The following is a 21155-nucleotide window of genomic DNA, read 5'->3' as shown; positions in this document are numbered from 1 at the left end:
GTGTTTGATGACCCCTTTTAGTCTGAGTACTTCAGTGACTCTCCTTGCTAATATACCTCTATGTATAATGTCACTAGGAAAGGCATAGGTTCAAATCCCTTGAGGCCTATCCTACTTTTTTTGCTATCAGCCTGGTTTGCAATTATGATTAATTTCCCTGACATGTGTGATTGATGACACCTTTTTGACTGCCTGCTTCAGTGGCTCCCTATATTAATGCACTGGTATGGAGAATATCACTAGGAATGGTACGACCTCAAATCCCTTGAGGTCTATATTTTTTTCTTGATACAAACTCTCAAATGTGTGTTTGTTGTTCCCTTTTAGCCTGACTACTCCAGTGGCTCCCCTTACTAAGATACTGGTATGAAGAAATCCAGTAGGAACTGTATAGGTTAAAACCCTTTCCAGAGTGCTTTTAGTTTCTTGCTATGAGTCTGCATGTAATACATTACACTGATATGTGTGTTTGATGATCCCTTTTAGTCTGACCTCTTCAAAATCTATTGGCATGCGAACTGAACTAATGGGTTAACTCTCCTGAGGGTATCATATTTTTTAATAACATTCATATCATAGTATAGGCCCACTGCTCACACTCTGATGTTGTCAGGACTGCTCCAGTTCATTGTTACTTTCTTGTATTACATTTGTCCTACAGTAAGTTTTACATTTTTCTATAAGCAGTTATTGTCATACCACCTTCTCCATTCTGTTTTACCATCCTGTTTTGATGAGCAACTCCTTTTGCAATCTTCTGTCTGTCTCTGTAGTTTCTGTTGCTATACTGAAACTTCTACTCTTCATCTTTAGCCATCCCTGACATTAAAGTACAAAATTGTCACCTCAGTTTTTCTGTTTGTGTGTGCAGACTTGCGCCGACTACCAGAGGTGCTTGTGAACATTAAGCACATTCACTGTTTATCTCAGATGCTCATACTTTAATCCAGCCACAAGGCACTCTACCATGATCTAGGTTTACCACCTGTCCCACTTTGCGAGGGACAGTCCCTCTTTGGGGAGTTATGTCCTGCAAAAAAAATTTAAAAATGGCCGATGTCCTGAGATTTTAGGGCAAAATTATTTCCTATATTTATGCAATAGTTACATAAAACAGTTATTCTGTATCTGAAATACCTAATTGTTATCAGAAATAGAATAAGCAACTAAAAATCTACAAGAATAAGCTTTTATTTAGGCAAAAAAGTGATGTCCTGTCCTTTGTAGTGGCCGTGGGTATGTTTTGGCCTGCAAAATCTGATGTTTATACCACATTTGAAAAGGTGGCAACCTTACCATGATCTGGCCGCAGGTCAATACTGTGACCACAACAAGGAGCTGCTCATTGTTCAGAATGGCCTGACCACGTGCATAGGTACTAACCATTGCGACTCGTTGTTAACACGGTGTAAATATTGCTGGTTTGTCTGTGATCATTGACGTAGAATTCCTAACTTCCTGGCTACACGACACTCTTGTTATAACCTTTGGTAACTAGATTTTCTATGGCAAAGAGGAAAAAGGAACCTCTCATCAATAGCTGAAGACAACCCATCAGAGACAGGGTTGCCACCTTTTCAAGCATCCAAAGTGGGACACTTTGTATGGCCAAAATGAAAGCTCACTTTCACAGAATTTGAGTTATTTCCCTTGTTCATATAATATTAAGGTGTTTTAGATACAAGATAGAATGTTTTGGAGCTGAAAAGAGTGTTGGATAGAGTGATGTTTATGAAGCTGGAAATTGATGGTGTAATGATGAATGTTGCTAGTGCATATGGTCCACAAGTTAGGTGTGCGATGGATGAGAAAGAAAAATTTTGGAGTGAGTTGGATAAAATGGTGATGACTGTACCCAAGGGTGAGAGACTGGTGATTGGAGCAGATTTCAATGGGCATGTTGGTGAAGGGAACAGAGGGGATAAGGAAGTGATGGGTAGGTATGGTGTTAAGCAAAGGAATGCAGAAGGTCAGATGGTAGTGGATTTTGCGAAAAGGATGGACATGGCTGTGTTGAATACGTATTTTAACAAGAGGGAGGAGCATAGGGTGACATATAAGAGTGGAGGAAGATGCACACAGGTGGATTATATCTTATGTAGAAGGGCCAGTCTGAAGGAGATTGGAGACTGTAAAGTGGTGGCAGGGGAAAGTGTAGTTAGGCAGCATAAGATGGTGGTTTTTAGGATGACATTGGTGATCAAGAAGAGGAGGATGAGTGTGAGGGCAGCACCAACGATCAAATGGTGGAAATTGAAAAATGGTAATTGTGAGGTGATGTTCAGGGAAGAGTTAAGACAGGCACTGGGTGGCAGTGAAGAGTTACCGAATAGCTGGGTAACTACAGCAGAGCTAGTAAGAGAGATGGCTAGAAAGATGCTTGGTGTGACATCTGGAAGGAGGACAAGGAGACCTGGTGGTGGAATGAAGTACAGGAGAGTATACAGAGAAAGAGGTTGCGAAGAAGAAGTGGGATTGTCAGAGAGATGAAGAAAGTAGACGAGTATAAGGAGATGAGGTGCATGGCAAAGAGAGAGGTGGCGAAGGCTAAGGATAAGGCGTATGATGAGTTGTATAAAAGGTTGGACACTAAGGAGGGAGAAAAGGACCTGTACCGATTGGCTAGACAGGGGGACCGAGATAGTAAAGATGTGCAGTAGGTAAGGGTGATAAAGGATAATGAGGGAAACATACTCACAACTGGGGAGAGTGTGTTGAGCAGATGGAAAGAGTACTTTGAGGGGCTGACGAATGAAGAGAATGAGAGGGAGAGAAGGTTGGATGATGTGCGGATAGTGAATCATGAAGTGCAGTGGATTAGTAACGAGGAAGTAAGGAGAGCTATGAAGAGGATAAAGAACAGAAAGGCTATTGGTCCAGAAGACAGAATATATGTGTGTGAATGAAAGGGAGGATAGAGGAATGGTGAGGATGCAGGGAGTAAAGGTGGCAAAGGTGGATGAGTTTAAATACTTGGGATTAACAGTTCAGAGTAATGGTGAGTGTGAAAGAAAGGTGAAGAAGAGAGTACAGGCAGGATGGAGTGGGTGGAGAAGAGTGTCGGGAGTGATTTGTGACAGAGGAGTACCAGTAAGAGAGAAATGAAAGGTCTACAAAGGGTAGTGAGACCAGCTATGTTATATGGGTTGGAAACAGTGGCACTGACAAAAAGGCAGGAGTCAGAGCTTGACGTGGCAGAGATGAAGATGTTACGATTTGCACTGGGTGTGACGAGGATGGACAGGATTAGGAATAAGTATATTAGAGGGTCAGCCCAGGTTGGAAGGTTTGGAGACAAAGCCAGAGAGGCAAGATTACGTTGGTTTGGACATGTGCTGAGGAGGGATGCAGAGTATATTGGGAAAAAGATGCTAAGGATGAAGCTGCCAGGTAACAGGAAAAGAGGAAGGCCTAAGATAAGGTTTATGGATGTGGTGAGGGAGGACATGCAGGTGGCTGGTGTGACAGAGCAAGATGCAGAGGACAGGAAGAAATGGAAACAGTTGATCTGCTGTGGCGACCCCTGACGGGAGCAGCTGAAAGAATAAGATACAAGATAATTGTTTTCTTCAAGTAAACTTTTTTTGTCTTAATACCTCAGGATGTTTGTTATTTTTCATGATTTTACACAGGGCAGAGCTGCCCCTATAGGGATTGTCCTGCATAAAGAACAGGTGATAACCCTAAATTCTGAAAAGCTGTGTCATGCAACTTAGTGTGTAGGTAGTGACTTAACCAAGCTGATTTACAAAAGGCCAGAAGATCAGTGGAAAGGTGTTTGCTAATATCGTATTTTCAAACGTACTGAAGTTAGACTTTCAGCAGTAACAAGAGGAGTCATAGCGTCGCTTTGTAAAGACTGTGGAAATCCAGAATTACTCCGTGATGTGATTTTTTTCCCCACATCTCCAGATGCCCAAGTCCTACCGCCTCCTGCTTCATATTGCACTGGTGCGGTTCCCAAGTCACCGGTTGGTGAGGCGAGTCACATGACCCGGCTTGCTCTCCGACAGCTGGAGGGCTGCGGGTTCCGGGTGATGTTTAGCGAGCCGTTTTTTTTTTTTTTTCTACTTGTAATCCTGTTTCCACTCTGAGATTATTTACTAAATAAAGTCGGTTTCTGCAGCATGGGGGACAAGAAGAGTCCTACCAGGTAAAGTGATAAGAGGAGGCGGTTGCAGAACAGAGTTGGAAAAAAAAAACCTTGCTTCGGCCTGGGCTGCCCAGCGGATCATAGAGAGGGGCTAGAAGAAACTACAGTGTGTGTGTGCGTGTGTATGTGTGGGGAAACAGCCATGGCGGAAGCCTCGAGTACAGTGTCAAACTGATACATTGTTAATGTTTAGAAAGCAGCTTTGCACAGCGTTGCTAGCAAAGGGAGGTGCAGGAACTCTGCTGCAAAGCCAAGCCGTAAAATTGTCAGCAAAACTACAACTGCTGTCGGCAAGAAGCTTGGTTAAGTTAACGGTGTGTATTGTGTTTTCTTGGTTTATTTTTAAGGCCGAAGAGACAACCGAAGCCTTCATCAGACGAGGGATATTGGGACTGTAGTGTCTGCACGTTCAGGAACGGCGCTGAGGCTTTCAAATGCATGATGTGCGATGTCAGGAAGGGAACCTCCACACGGTAAGTGCAGATACATGAGCAGGCTTTAGGCTCCCAATTCATGGTTTCCCGTTTGACATTTTATAAAAGCACATTGGATCAGCTGTAGAAATGTGGTGTGCATGTGTTTTTGTGCTGTTTAAGAAGTGTGCCTAGAGAGCATTTTGTGTGTTCGGTGCATTAATTATTTGTGATTGACAACTCTGGGTGCTTGTTTGAAGAAGCTTGTATGTATTAATTTTAACTGTAAAATGGATTAAAAAATGAAATGGGCCGAGGAGGTAAAGTCCATGTGTGACAAGTATTTTAAATTGACTTATTTACGCCAGTCAATATTTGTTTCATTTGACATCTTTCAATATTGACATTGTTTTGGGGGAGGGGTAGTCTTCATAACGTTAGTAACGCCTTGAATGAATTTCATCGTAGATTGTTCTTGTGTGATTTCAGAAGAAAGACTGATTCATGAAACGTGATACACTTACTTATTGCATTTAGACCTTAATACAGTCATTTATGACAGCGTTTAGATTATCACGGATCTATTTATTTTCTAATCGGGTAAAACAATTAGATAAAATGCTATCCAAGTCTTTAGATAGTTCGGAGTTTGCAGAAACTCGCACCTCACTCAGTTTGCTTCGGTGAGGACTAACACATTTACAAAATGAGGATTATATCTGTCCAGGTACAGCATCAAGTTAAATTTTTTAAAGGAGAGGAAGCTATGTTGCATGGTATAACACCATATACCTTTCACTTGTTTCCTGTCCCACCAGTAGCATTTATTTACTTACATTTGATAACAAGGCAGGTGCACTAGTTCAAAGATTCATTCCGGGCACTACTTGAAAGTCTTGGTGGCTAATACACTTGGTGGAATTATTAGATTACAGCCAGACAATGTGTAGTAGTCTTAACACAAAATGACATAAAACGGCAAACAGTTTGTTATAATCTATGGCAATAAAATGGCAATACAGTACAGTTTTAGGATTTTATAAATGTGCAGCTACTACTTTGCAAACCTGTGCTGCAAAATAAGTCTAGCAAACTGTATAAAGGAAAATCTCAAGTAAATATAGTCAGCACAGAGATAAACTGGGAATATAGTGAGTTAACGTGTATGTGTGTCTTTTCTTCAATGTAAAGATGAGCAACAAAGAAGCTGGAGCTAGACAAATAGGTTGTTTACAGACCAAATTAACTTTGTGCTCCCTAATAATTCTAATGTCATTTTTTTAATATAATTAAAAAGGATAAAGCATCATTCAGTTAAGTTTGAGTAGTCAGGGATGGTAATAGTGATGATCAGGACTTTTTTTTAATGAGATGTTTTAAATATGCATATATTATCTGCATCCTTGATTTGTAAGGAGAGTTTGGTCTAGCAGACAAATTTCAGACAAATTTGGTGAAACCACTTTCAGCCATGGCAAGGGTAGAGGGAGGTCTAAAGAGAAAAGCGCGGCTCTAATTTGTTAATGAGTGTGTGATATTTTTGAAGTGTATGTTTATTTGTTTTGAGTGGTGGAGCAAGTTTTAAGAATGTTTAAAGGAAGGTTTGTTGTAGGTAGTCGGTGTGTTTTTTATTTGTAGTAGTCCAGTACTGTTCACATTGTGGGCTTAAGTGTAAACGTCTTTCTATGTTGTTTACTGTGTTTGAAGGATAGTTGTATTTTGAGAGAATAAATGTTTTTTCTCTGCCGTTAGCTAGTAAAAAATGCCCCCGTCAATATTTTGTGTGTCCACAGATGTAATGGGTAATATTACTTTATTTTTCAAAACTCGCACATACGTAATACTTTGCTCCTAACAAACCATATCTATTTCAAGATAAACTCAAATGTGTCCACTCCACTGCTTATCCACTCGTTAGACTACTTGCCTACTTAAAGTTGAATTAGGGGATGCCAGTTTGCATAAAACATGTCTTTGGAGGAAGGCTAGTAGCCAAATAATACCCACACAGAGCTGGGGAGGACATGCTGACTCCACAGAAAAGGAACCTGGACCACAGAGCCAAGTTCGATGGGGCTGGTAATACTCCTCGCCGTGCCACTGATCATTTTGCTTTCTCAGACTTCTGCACAGGCCAAAGATAGCCACTTATTGTGTACAATGCTCAGGCTTGACTATGATGGAATTTGAAATGTATGGTCAACTTGTTCTTGGTTACACTACCATGCAGGCACACACACAAGCCAAAACAATGGTCATTTTACACTGAGTTCGTTAAATACAGTATATTGTGTGGCACTGCTAATGCCAAACCATATCAGTAACGCATACTAAATGTAACTAAAGAATTGACTGTGATTAAAGAACAGCAGGAGCGAGTTTGTTTTTATCCCCAGATGGCTTTCATACCGTTCAGTTTTCACCACTTCATTAACTTTTAAAAAGATGGCCACATTTAAAGTATTCCAACTTGTTTAACCGATGTTAATAGGTGTTTAACCTTATCGGACAACAGCAGCGTCAGTCATTTTATTCTGCAGACAGCCCATGCACTCACCAGTTTTTGCCACTTTGACTGGGTACACCTTAGATGTTTGTGATAAATAGTAATGGCTCAAAGTAATTTACTTCAGTTTTTTCATGCGTGAATAGTAGTCCTGCCAAGTCTTGCACCACCTAGAAGCAGATATGGTACAGCTCCATGTAAAATTTTTGGTTAAAGTAGAATTTTCTCTCCTTTCTTTTCCACTTCTGTTCTGTTGCTTGCTTTAGCCTTTGCAAGATCACAAGTCAGAAGTGAGAGTTTTTACTATTACTTTGGTCTGTTGCCATAATTCCAAAGTAATCTAATTGAACTTTTTGTCTGAATTAACTATATGCTCTGGTAGGTAGAAAAAATTGATTTATTGTAATTGACATTCCAGCCTTTCTTGGTGCCTACTTCATTATGAGGTGTAATTTTGCCTAATAATGTGGAAGTGTTCCACTGTGTGTTTTTTTTCCTCCTAGTTTACTTTTCCTAGCCTGTGCTTGTGGTGGTAGAGTTAATGTCTCATAATCTCCTAGGGCACATCTTCTTCTGTAATCCGAGTTGAATGAAAGTAATATGCAGAAGTTTAAGACTGCCTCCCAGTCAAAAGTAAAGAACCCACATTTTACTTCCTGCCTTAGGTGGACAAAATGTGATTTCTTTGTGAAAGCCTCTAGCCTTTGCTAAGGGTCCCTTATCTTGTACTGATCTGTTTGCTAGCAGAAAAATTTGTGTCCTGAAGATCTCCTTCCTTGGTTGGCCTTTGTTCAGTTCCTTTCCATTGTTGAATCCAAGTTAGCCAGCATCACAGACTGAAGCACTTCTGCTGGGCCAATAGACCAGAAAACTTGTAGTGGTTTTGTTCCACTTTTTTACTTTTGCTGTCTTTATAGATAGTAAAAACCAGTAGTTTGCTGAGGGTTAACATTGATCATCATCATCCCCCATTTTTTTTCTGCATGGGGTCTGGGTATCATGTTAACTGCAGATGATCTTCCTGTCTGTCCCAAATTTTCCTCACCAGTTTGTCTTCTGCTTTTCTGCACATGTCCAAGCCACCGTAATCTGTTCTCTTTGATCATTTCTGCATTTGGAGCTACTTTAGCTTCTGCTCTTGCGTCATAATTTCTTTGTCTGTCTCAGTGTGCATACTGCCTCCCTTTTCAGGCACTTCATTTCCATCACCTCTAGCTTCTTCAGCTGTTCTGCCTTTAGTGACCAGGTTTATGTACCATACAGTAGTACTGGTCACATCACTATCTTGTTCACCTTACTTTTCAACTTCTTTGGCATTCTTCTGTCACAGACTACACCTGACGCACTATGCCAGTTGGCTGTAGCCCCTTTGATTCTAGCTTTGACCTCTTCATTCAGACTTTCCTTCTCTTCGACCACCCCTCCCAGGTAGTGGAACAGATGAACAGTTTCAAGTGTCTTCCTTTCTATCTCTATTCTCAACTTCTGATTTCCCCAATTTGCTGCCATTACCACAGTCTTATCTGTGCTTAGTTTCACCCCATGTGCCTTCAGTTTTGCATTCCATTCGCCTATCCTTTGCTGAAGTTCTTGCTCAGTCTGCCTGTAATGCCATCTGGTCTGCATACAGCAACTTTGTTGATCTGTTCCCTCCAACCTGTTTGCTAATGTAGTCCATCACCAGTATGAACAGCAGTGGGGTCAGAGCTGAACCGTGGTGTACACCCACTCCCACTGGGAACCCTTATGTGAGGCCGAACACTGTTCATACTTGAATCATTGGGTCGCTGTACATAGCCTGTACTAATTCTACCAATGTTCCTGGGACTTCAGACAACCGCAGTATTGCCCAGATTAGCTTTCTTGGGACTTTGTCATATGTTTTCTCCAAGTCTAGGAATGCCCAGTTGGACACACTCCTCATCTCTAGTTTCTTCTCGACTATTTGTCTCCCTGCAAACATTATGTCAGTTATGCTGCATCCTGATCCGAATCTGAATTGCTAGTCTCCCATCTTGCATTCTACTACTCTGAGTATCCAATCTTACATTCTACTACTCTGCATATCCATTATCAATTACCCTCTCCTCCTAGCATTGATGTTTGTGCATATCTCTCTTCAGGAGCTTAATAACAATTGGAAAGCAGCTCTTGTTTTCAGGGGTGGCCTTGGAATTTTAGGTTTGTTTAATGACGCTGAGAACTACTTGCTGAAAAGGGTCAACCTCAACACTATAAAAGCTTCATGATGCACAACATTTTTCAGCAAGCCATTGCTATGAGCAGTGTAGACCTGCAGTGGCCAGGCAACTTACACTATTATGGCTACTGTTCTCTCTGGTACAACTTGGGCCATGAAAACCTGTTGCCCCAAGAATCAGGGTTAGGAAAAAAAATTGGGGACAAATGCCATAAATTGGTAATAGTTTCCAGACATTTGTACAGTTTATTTGTAATGTTGATAGAATTACTTTATTTACATTGACCTGCCTCTCCTGAAGAATTCAAGTTTTTAGTGGTAGTGCATAGTAGTAGTATATACTTTTACTGTCAGAAAATCAAAAAATTTAGGAGGAACAGGAAAAGGATTTTAACCAAAAACATTGGCATTTGAGAAGTCAGAGCAGGTTACTTGTACATGAATGCTAAATAGTGTTTTAATGTTGTTCCTTGTAGTGCAGACTTTGCCATCTAAAGAGAGCTATACAAATGTAAATCTATAGTGCCATGTCCTTTGCATGCATCTGCACAAATAAGTATGGCTTAAAGGTCTCGTGTACGTAACCTATTTTTGTGTGCAGTGTAGACTAGGCATTTAACTGTGACAGAGTATGGACTTACTGTTTTGGCCCACAAGAGGCTTAGGTTTTGTCATGTGGGCTCTCAATTGCTGTAATGCTTTAACTCCCTATCTGAACCTGTTTTGATGCCGTTTGGAGTGTAGACAATACAAACGTGTTAGACTTCATTGAACTGGTTTTGATTTTCTTTTAACTTGTTGATAACCATTTTCAGTTTACCCTAAGAAGCTGTGGTGGTGATTTTTATCTGTTAGAGTTTATAACTGTCAGACCTTTTCTGAGCATACATGAATTTGTGACATAAGCAGGTTAAGACTACAGCAAGATTTCATACACTTGGACTCGAATAATAGTATTACTTGTTGCTTTGTTTAGAGGAATACAGTTTTTTCATGCAGAATATTTGACTAATGTGCCAAGATATGGTATCTTTATTTAAAAAGAAATAGAATTTTCTAAACATAAAAATATTTAAGTGGTCATATGCAGTCAAGTTTAAATGTGATCGTAAAACTTTAAAAAAGGTAATTCACTTATCCTTTTCCTCCAGTGGTAACTCTAGACACCAAAAGTGATCATTTGCCTTTGCAGCTTTTGCTTAGCGTGTCATAATGTCCTAAAACCTGCAGTTTTGCAGAATTTAAGTGAGGTCTTTAACCATTTTACCAGAATAGTGAAGTATCTGCTGTTTATATCCAAATAGAATATTAGTTGTACTGACATATGTACCCAAAGGTCACACAAATGTGGGTTGTTTAAAAAAAATTTGGAAAAGTAGGGTGACCTTAAGCAGTGAATTGATGAGCCTTTTGTAGTGCTGCACACATTGGTAGTTGATGTATAAGGTGGATGACTTAAATGAGATGCTGTGTTTTTTTTCCACAGGCAGTGTGGATTGTTGAATAAAGAGGAAAGGTCAAAATAATGTGAGAATTCAAGAATGCATGGAGCAGATTTTTTGAAATTTTCATAGATGTGAGAACAAGTGATGCTTGTTATAAACCTGTCACTTTGTTCATTAAGAAGTGAAACTGGTGTTTTGGGGCAGGTAAAGTCAAACAGTCCCTTGTATGCTATCAAATTTTTATTCTGGTGTTTTATTTGCAGAATACGTTTTCCTTGTAGTTAATATTTTTAGAATTCAGTTTTGAGTAGAATGAGATTATGCTGTTTTTCTGGCTTGGATCATGTCTCCAGGGGAACTAAAGAAGGGAGTTAAAGGCTGATTTGCTCTTAATTCTGCTAGTGGTGTTTAATGTTTTTTATATTCTGCCTTGCACATACGCAAAATCTGTAGAGCCGCAATTGTATTACTTAAAGCTATCAAATCTAGCATTATGTTCAGTGAGCTAGAAGTAATTGTTGTTCAAGAGTAAAATAACATTTTTATTAAGTGAGAAAGTACAGAAAATGTAGAAATTTAAGGGACTTGCTGAGATTTTCTTCAGTTTAAAGCTGTATGTCTGCTGGATAGGTGGTTTACTTAAAGGTGAGTTTTTTCTTTTTATTACTCTATTTTCTTGTTTTAGGTTTTGCTATTGCTTTATTGTCATTGGGTTCGAGTTGTATTAATTTTGAACTTTATAGTACATCCCATGTTTGTCTCTGGTCTCTGTCTTGGCTGAAAAGAGGCCTTGGCCAACACATGTAACAAAGTACATAAAGTGAATAAAAGTTTGTGTACATGCTATAACGTGGCATCTGTGTTGTCCATTTTCATTCTTCCTCACTTTTGGGTCACAGATCTGATCCTTGGATCCGACTCTGCAGCATTTCTTAGACTTGGATTCTAGTGTCGCGCACCTCCCTCCAACCATAATGCCCCACCATCTCTGTAGCTTCCCCAGATAGAGTTTGCTGCACTATTGCTTATCAAATAAAGACGTAATAAAAGGAAAGTAAGTGTCAAACCAGGAACGTAAAGGTTCCCATAATTCCAGTAGGTCCGCGGGAGCCAATAGGATGGGGGTGACTGGTAGGGAAGGTGAGGAAGAATAAAAATGTACATCACAGATGCCAAGTTATGGCAAGTACATAACTTCTAAGTCTGATGTTGTCCTTTTCATTCTTCTACACTATTGGGTCAGAGTCCCCAGCTATGCTACTCTCGGTGGCCTCAAGGGAGTATATGCCAGAGCACTGTCAAACCAAAAGAAGCTCCATTTCTGAAGATTTATTTCTAATTTATTGTTTCTGTCTTTTGACTTTTCTCGGTTAGGGGTCGCCACAGCGGAACTCCGGTCCGCTAATGATTGGCAGTTGATTTTTACGTACCGGCTTGCCAGGCCTGACGCACAACCTTCAACGAAGGTACGCCCATTCACACATGTCTCCATGCAGAAGACGCTCTAGCTGAGAATCTAACCGGACAACGTCTTACTGTGAGGCGACAACGCTACCGCAGCACCACCACCGCGGGATGTTTCCAATTTATAATGTCATAAAGGTACTGTGGTGGTGGTGCTGTGGTAGCGTTGTCGCCTCACAGTAAAATGTTGTCCCATTCGATTCTCAGCTAGAGCGTCTTCTGTGTGGAGGCATACGTGAATGGGGCGTACCTTCATTGAAGGCTGTGCGTCAGGGTTGGTAACCTGGTACGTAAAAATCCACTACCAAACATTAGCGGACTGGAGTTACGCTGTGGCGACTCCTAACCGGGAAAAGCCAAAAGAGACAAACAAACAATGTGTCATAGAGGTACAAGTCTTTGACCAAGTGGATGCAGCACAAATATCATCAATTGATGCTTTGTAGGAGAAAACCTGATACTGTAGCCATAGATGTGGTAGAATGGGCCTTAGGAGGATGAGACAGTTTCAATCCGTTTTCTGAATAAATGAGCGAGATACAGTCAATAAGCCCTCTTAGCCAATGTAACTTTGGAAACTGCTTGACCTAGCCAATTGGGTGAGAGAGAATAATTATACGCTAAAAAATAGTTACGTTATCGTAACCCCAAAAGGAGACCAGGAATCCTGAGTCATACTAGCTAGAAAGTAAACGAGATCTGAGGAAGCTACTGAGATGATGGAGCATTATGGGTAGAGAGAGGAGCTCGAGACTAAGATCCAAGTCTAAGAAATGCAACCGTGTCGAATCCATATCCCAGTAGTGAGGAAGAATGGAAAGGACATCAGATTAAGGTATTTTGTAATGTGAAACAAAGTTTGTAATGGATTCTAATCACTGTTCTTCATTAAAATTATTTTACTGAGTGTAACTCCTCTATGCCTATTTTGTGTAAAGCAGAATAAGAGAAATTATTCCTGTAAGGTTTGTTTCGGAGTAGATTGAAGTATTGTTTCATGGGAAGATGATGGGGGATCCTGCAACACATAAAAGACAGCGCTGCATTTTATTCATTCGTTTTCTGATATCTGCTTTATCTTTTAGTCAGGGTTGTAGCAAGACCCTGCCTGGTAGGTAGTGGGCATAAGCTGTCATCGAAACCATCTTGAATGGGATGACCAGTCCATTTCAAGAGTTGAGCATGCATAATTATAGGCAGTTAGGGGGCTGCCAGTTCTGTGTTTCATCATGCCTTTGAGATGATGGGGGGGAACCTCCAAAATCCATTTAAACTCTGAAGATGTACAGGCTTTTCACAGAAAGCACCTGCTTTGGGAAGCAAACCAGAGCACTAAGTACCAGGAACAGTATTGTGACTGCTGTGTCATGTTGCTGCCTAATGTAGATCAAGTGAAGTGCTCAATGTTCTGGACTCTAGGTAGGAAGGATGGGATAAGGGTTAATATGGGAGATCAAACTGAATACAGGCTGTATGCTGCACTTGCAAAACCACATGACAACTTCTGTTAGCATCTCTTTGAATGTGACTGAAATCATTATTAACAGGCTAAATGTTCCATTTTATTTCTTCTAGTTCTTTCTGTTTTTTCATCCTTCCAACTTCTGATTTCAGGCTTTAAGGGATGTGTACTTGCTGGCACTTCTGGAAGGAGATTGTCTGAGTAAGGAGCTATCCTACTTAAGGCTGACGGATTTTCTGTAGCCTTAAGTCTCCTCCTCAGCATGCTCACATTAGGCTGTCTGGCCCATAGAGTAGTCTGAGCACATGCCTGTTCTATCCTTCCAACGCATTGCTGTCCCAGTAAAGACAATACAACACAACCCCCCCCCCTGTTAGTCATTGATAATGCTGTTCTTTATTCTGTTATTCCTGCTGCTCCCTCTTCCTTCTCCCATATTTTATACTACCTCTTGCTGACCTCCAAATCAAAGGCTGTATAACCAGCTAACCCACCTTTTCTACTGTGTTCTGCTGCATCTTGGATTAATACTAAGAAAGTGGTCTTGACATTAGTTTTTTTGTAAAACAAGAAACCTCTTTATCGCATTATCACTTACAACATTAGTAGTTATACATTTATATAAATGACAAACCATATTGTGATTTTCCATTGCAAAATTATCCATCACATATATTTTTCTATACAGAACAGTACATAGCTCATTGAATTTCTTCCCTGCATCATTTTTTGCACATGAAGTCAGTGTTACTTCAGCTGCCTTCTCTTAAACATCATTCTTCCTGTAAAACATTATTCTGCATGTATTGTTCCCACAATTCCCAATTTTTTTTTTTTTTTTTTTTGTATGTAATTTGCTCCTACCCTTTTCTGAAGCTCTCGGATGGTGCAGTGGTAGCATTGTCGCCTCACAGCAAGAGGTTCTCTGGTTCAATTCTCGGCTGGAGTGCCTTCTGTATGGAGTCTGCATGTCATCCCTGCATTTGTGTGGGTTTCCTCTGGGTGCTGAGGTTTCCTCCCACTTTCAAAGATGTACATCTGGAGCATTTCTCCCCGTGGCTCAGCTAAAAATTGGCTTTGTTCCAAGTCTGACTTTCCCGGTTAAATAAAAATATATTTTTTATTTCTGTTAACTATATTTACTCCTAGTATGGTTGGTTTAGATTTTTGTAATAAATTTCTTTGTTCATTTATCACTTGTGATACAGGCAAACTTACATTTATACAAAAGCAGTCCAACTATATTAACAAAGTTCACATTTAAAAATATTATACATTATAAATATCATCGTATAATCAAAGCAACATTACATAATTTGTTAAATGTCTGCCTTCTTGACCTTAATTTTTCACCCAAAACATTTTTCTGCATGTATTCCTACAATTTACATTTTTATTTTAAATGTCATTTATTCCTAACCTTTTCTAAAGCTCTTGCTACCTTTTTAACAAGAAACATTTTTATTAAATTATTTATGAAATCGGCAGCCATACATTAATGTAAATGAAAACTATGTTGACATAATCCCAGCTGCAAGCATTTTATATCACAAACCATATTGACATAGTCCTAGTTGCAAACATTATGCATCACTTATCTGCATAATCATTGTTGGTCAAACATTATTGCATAGCTTATTCAAGTCCTGCCTTATTTTAAACCTCATTCCTCCCCGTATGTACTGTTCCCATAATTCACTTCTTTTTCTAAGTAATTTTGCTTCTACCCCCCTTTTTTTTTTAAGATCCAATTCCAGTTATTTATCTCTGTTACTATATTCACTACTACTAGTACAGTTGGTTTAGCCTTTTTCCATTTTCTAGTAATTGCTTTTTTGGCAGCCACCATAATTAGATTCCACAAGGCCTTACTATGTCTAAAGAATTCCTGTTTTGTGTCGAAGCTCAAAAAAATAATTTCCCTAGTTAACTAATTTTGCTCACTCCGTATCTCCGACAGAGTAGTCTGCAGAGAATCTTTAAAGTCTGCCAACTCATTACACTCCCAGAAAGTATGTTCCCAATAACCATTTCTTCCCCATCACACCTACAATATTTGCTGTCTACTTAGGTTGTAAAAAATATGTAAACATTTCCAAGCAAAAATCCTAAATATTCTAGATCGTTGCATGTTTGTGAAATGTACACATCTCCCCAAGCTCTTCCCAGTCCTGTCTAACCTCCTCTGATTCTTATAGTTATCATGCAGTTTTTTATGTACTGTACTAATTATTCCTTTTTTAACACCAGCTTCTGTTCTGGATTCTACTAAAAACTCGACCGGTGCTTTAGCCCCCCCCCACACACACACACTTCTTTCTCTTTGCTTATACTCCGATATCAATCCTTGATGGGGAAGGCAATGTGTAACCTGCAGTCCAAATAAATTCTTGGCGTCTTCCCAATTCTTACCTTTCCCTGTCTAGATATTTGCTCCCAGTACCTTAGTTCCTTTGCCAATTTGCTCCAGTGTATTCCAGCCCTCTCTTGCCTGTTCTGTGAATCCCTAACAGCAGTCATCCCTATCTCCATTCCCGTGTTGGTTTAGTTCTCACTAGAATGTATTCTACTTTATGAATATAATGTTCTGTATAGTTATTGTTGTTCTCCTTAATGATCTGCATCAACAATCCCAGGTTCTCCTCCTTTTCTTGAGCTTCCCCCTGTTTCATTATCCCTTTCTACTTTGAATTATAGGTTTCTATTTGTGCTATGTGTAGGAGTCTTAATTGTGTAACTCTGAAATACCCCCTCAGATCAGTTAATCCCAATCTGCCTTGTTCTATTTGAGGAGGAATCATCTTATCCTACTTGATTCTTGCAGTCATCCCATCCCTGATAGCAATTAATAGAGATGAAGAAAAAAAAAAAAAAAAAAAGACCTGTGTATAAGACTAAAGGGACTAAACACATTAACTGCTTGCTTGTATCTTACTGTCCATATAATGGAGCTTCCAATTTCTCAGTTTTTGTGGTATCTTTTGTTTAGTCTCTTCCCACATATCCTTAGCCGCCGCACCGGAATCATTTTTAATCTATACTCCTAAGTACTTTTATTATGTCCCCATGACTATGGATATTACAGAACCAATTCATGTGTGGGTACAGACGTTATTGCTTTTGCCTTTGTTTTAGTTTCATTAATTTTTTTATCCCAAAAAGATCTGACTTTCTGTAAAATTTCCACACCACTATAATGTCCTTTTTCTGGTTATGCAGTGTATAAAATGTCATTTGCAAATAGAGCCAGCTTTTCTTGACTGCCATACTAGTTATATCATTGAATTTCTGAGTCCCTTCTTTTCTTTGCTAATGTTTCTAAATGTAATGCAAATGACAAAAGGGAAAGGGGGCACCCCTGCCTGGTTCCTCTGCTCAAGCAGAAGTTGTCAGAGAAGACCCCACCCTCTTTAATTTACACCTGCGTTTCCTCATATATCCTCCTAACAAACATTATTTTATCGAGTAATGCAAATGCTTCCATTGCCCTGCTCATAAATTCACAGCTTACTCTGGTAGATGCCTTCTCTGCGTCAAGACCCACCAACAGTGATATTTTCTTACATTCTGCTTCCTTTAGGATCATCAATGTTCTGTTAATGTCAAATGTTTGCCTCCCCTCCACAAACTCCCATGGATCCATAGCTTATCAATTTTGACCTCACTTTTGCCATTGTAGACATAAACACTTTATAGTCATGGTTTAGTATTGAAATGAGCCTGTATGAAGCTGGATCTGATAGACCTTTACCCTATTTAGGTATTAAAGCCACCACTGCTTTCTTCCATGATATTGGTACTTCTCTTAAAATATACTGTTAAACACAGCCTTCCAGATCTTGCATCAGTTTTTCCTCCTAGCTTCCAAACTTCCACAGGAATGTCATCTGTTCCTGGGGATTTTCCTGTGGATTGAGTGTACATCACCATGTTTATCTTGTCTCCTCTATCCTAACTGTTAGTAATTGAGCATCGTCTACCTCTAACCTTGGTATATTTAATTCTTCCATAAACATTTCCATTTGTACCTTTAATTTCCATATTTCTTTGCTTTATACAGACTTTCATAGCATTTTCTAAATATTTCTAATACTTCTACAGGATCACTGTCACCCTCCTTGTTATAGGTTCCCAAGCTTGGTGACTGCCCTTTCTACTTTGTTTCCTGAGTTGTTGCGCTAAAATTTTGTGTTCTAAAGTTAACAAAAAAAAAGTTGCTTAGCAGCAGTCTTTCTAAACTCATGCAGATTATTGAAGTGATCCTTTATTTTCTGTTTAGCATTTTCAGTTGCTCCTTTACTTTGTTCTGTGAGCTTCCACCTGTTCTGCAGTACTTCAACCTTTGTCCCTCTAAATAATTCTTGTTACTTCTTAACCATATCTCCATTTCTTTTATTTCCACCCTGTTTTTTTTAAACTTCACTTTAATTTTTATCCCAATCAGTAGCTATATTTTTTCAGAAGAAATTTCTATCTTCTCTAATAGCTCCTGGGTAATTTTCACTACCCATTCTTTAAATTCCTTTTCAACAGATATGAAAGTGACCGTGTGTAATTTATTTCATAACCTGCATTTTTATTTTGGTTCTTGGTATATGATCTGAAATACTTATTGGGTACGTATCAAGACCTTCAATTAAATGCACATGTTCCTGTGAAATGTCAGTTCTGTCTAACCTAGCCCAGTTTTTGTATCTTTGGGAATGACATGAAAATTCGCTCCGAACTCCTAGTACTGAATTCACATCTTCCATGCCAAATATTTTCATACATTTCTTCAAAAGTCTACCCTCCTTTTGTTATACCTTTCCTTCCGGTTTCCCGAGACACATCACTGCTGCAAATTAAATTCCATTCTCCAACTATGGGTAATATTCCCTGCTGAAAGCTGGTTTATTTCTCCCAGAATTTTCTTAAGCTTCATTGTAGTAGTTTTAGGTGGAATGTAAATAACATGCCAATGTAATCCTCGGCCATTGCCAGTAGCCCCTTAGCAGTACAAATGTACCAGTATTATCTTTTCCCCTTGTTTATAATTAATGTAAGTACTCCTATTTTCATTTGTCCCAGGTATTCCACTGAATAACCATCCTGAAAATCCGTCATCAAAGTCACATATTCAGTTCTTTCAAGTGCGTTTACTGTAGCGTAGCTATTTGCACTGTACATTCTTTCTTTAATACAGTTCACTACTTTTTTTTTTTTTTATTTGTGAGACCATTGACATTTAAAGACCTTACAGAAAGCATCATTGCATTAAAAAGTTATTCCCACCACCCTTTTATGTGTAACAACTTTTTGTTAAATGCTTAGTTCCAGCTTGTGTTACTTGCATATACTTTGACAGGTTGAACTTCTATACAGTTGTTTCTTGTCATATCGATTTGAGCCTAAAAAATGTTTTATTGTAAGCCCTCCAACAAAATACACACCCCTAGTATGCCCCTAAAACCTATTTACCTAATACTAAAACACAGATATATGTACATCTTCAGATATTGAAGTTTTACTCTCCTAATAGGAAAAGATGTCCCAAACTGACTGCCACACACTCGAGAGTTGAGTTAATCTAAAAGAAAGGTTATCCATGGTAAGACGCATTGTGTAGCCTGTGCTTCTATTGAGTGCTGCCATGTTTTGTCTTAGGTCTCCAAGACACCTGAGTGCTTTGAGAACATTATCTTCTAGCTAATTTCTCTTTTTTTTTTTTTTTTAACCATTTGCTCTTTATCAGATTGTAGCCAGTTACTCTGTATCAGATTGTAGCCAGTTACTCTGTATCAGATTGTCTCCATGGAGACATGACCAGATACAGAATTGCTACTAAATATACATTTATTTTCGAGAAAAAAATCCTTGTATTCAGTATTTTTTAATTTACTTGCTTTTTCTTAAAAACCTTTTACTAGATCAAGCTAGAGGCCTTAATCTAGTCAATCCCCCATACAAGAATAAGGAAAAAGGACATTATTTTTTCTCTTGTCATGCTCTCTCAACCTTTTTCTTCTGTTACATTTCAATGCCTACATTTCTTAAAAATTGAACAAGGAGAGAAGGGAGAAAAAAAAGAGCACCTGTTTGCAGTATTATTCCTATTGCAGTTAAAAACAACTGAGAACTTTGCTTTATAGCATGCAAAGAAAACTGTACGCTATGAAAATAGTACTATTAAGAAAATATTTTCATTTAACTTTCTACCTTCTCTTCCCCTGCCATAAGTATTTTTCTGAACATTCACATGAAATAGGGTATCTGAGTCCCCCACAAGTCCAAAGAAATGCAGTATTTCCAATTTTTTTTATTTCACAAATTTAATTGTTGCTTTGTAATCCCACATTTCAGTTTCCAAGTTACTGGTTTTATTCCTGTTCATCTCTATCTCCCAGTGCATGTCTCTGCTTCATTTCCAGCATACTCTTGATTCTTCCAGTCAGCTGTCTTGCTCCCTCCCTTGTCTGACATTTTCTGGTGAAACATAGGAAAACACTTTACTGGCACAGTGTCTTTTCTTTATTACCAAAAGAAAAAGATGCAGAATCTCTTCTGTTTCGCAGCTCACTTTTTGTTGGACATGCTTTTTGTATTTCCTCTGTAGCATGTACTTAATCAAAAAAAATGTGTTTTCCCTGCACAGCAGAATATTTTGAAGATAACTGGATATAGCAGTTTGAATTTCATGTCTGCTTCTCGACATTCCCTGAATAGTGGGATACATTTATTCCTATCTTGCTTGGTGTGCAATGAGTAATCGTTCTCCACAACCCTGTGCTGTCTCCCAATTGTAGGGCACAGTTTTGTCAGAATCTACTCTTCCTGCTGGTAGGATTGATCTTTGCTATTAAAGGACCTAGGTTGCTTTCTCGTAACCAGGTTTGGAGCATACTCACGATGTGCCCTTTCAGTTAACAACTCCTGTTGTGGAATACCAGTCCAGTTGCTTATTTGTGCTTTTATAAAATTAATATCGTCTTCCTTTCAGTTTCTCTGGTACAGCTGCAAATCAAGTTTTCCCTACGTGCTCTGTCCTCCAGTTCTATTTTTTTTAGACATCTCTTCTTGAGCAGCCTTATATTCAGCCAGCCTTTTCTTCATTTCAACCTGAGATTTTTTTGCAGTGTCATCGCCTCATCTGATTATCTGTTTAAAGGTTCCTCCATTTTTTTTCCAGCCTTTTGTTGTTTGAGTTAATATACTCTGTCAGTGTTTTGTTTATTTTAACCAGGTCTGTGTGCAGCTGTCTTATGTTTTCCTCTAGGTTACTGGAAGTCCTGTCTGGAGGTTGCACTGCCTTTTATTGAACAGCTGCAGTACTTTTTCAGTTAGTGTTTTTAATCCTGTTTTGTAGCTAATTTCCTTCAGGTCCTCTATTTTTTTCTGACATTCAGGCAGTGCACTTACTAGTCAGTTACTGAAATTTACCCAGAAATGTAGGTCTACTGGCCTTTTCTGAGTTTCTGTTTTCACACTGGGAGAGCTAGAATTAAGCTATTAACCATAAATGTGGAGCCATCT

General features: G+C 39.0%; 1 protein-coding gene across 2 annotated transcripts in view; it reads left to right on the top strand.

Moving 5' to 3' along the window:
- Positions 1-3955: 3955 nt before the first annotated feature.
- YAF2 (YY1 associated factor 2) overlaps positions 3956-21155 on the top strand; it is a 687108-nt gene continuing 669908 nt past the window's right edge. Inside the window, exons 1-2 of one of the 2 annotated variants that reach the window (XM_044087447.1) lie at positions 3956-4153; positions 4501-4626. In XM_044087447.1, coding sequence (XP_043943382.1) covers positions 4128-4153; positions 4501-4626 — 152 coding nt within the window. In that variant the 5' untranslated portion in view covers positions 3956-4127. The remainder of the gene's footprint in view (positions 4154-4500; positions 4627-21155) is intronic. The other variant, XM_044087448.1, reaches the window with a different exon arrangement.

This window comes from Protopterus annectens, chromosome 11.part0 (genome assembly GCF_019279795.1).
Source record: "Protopterus annectens isolate FY-2018-M chromosome 11.part0, PAN1.0, whole genome shotgun sequence".
Classification (NCBI taxonomy): Eukaryota; Metazoa; Chordata; order Ceratodontiformes; family Protopteridae; genus Protopterus; species Protopterus annectens.
The sequence above is the reverse complement of the archived record's forward strand: the minus strand, read 5'-3'. Positions and strand labels throughout refer to the sequence as shown.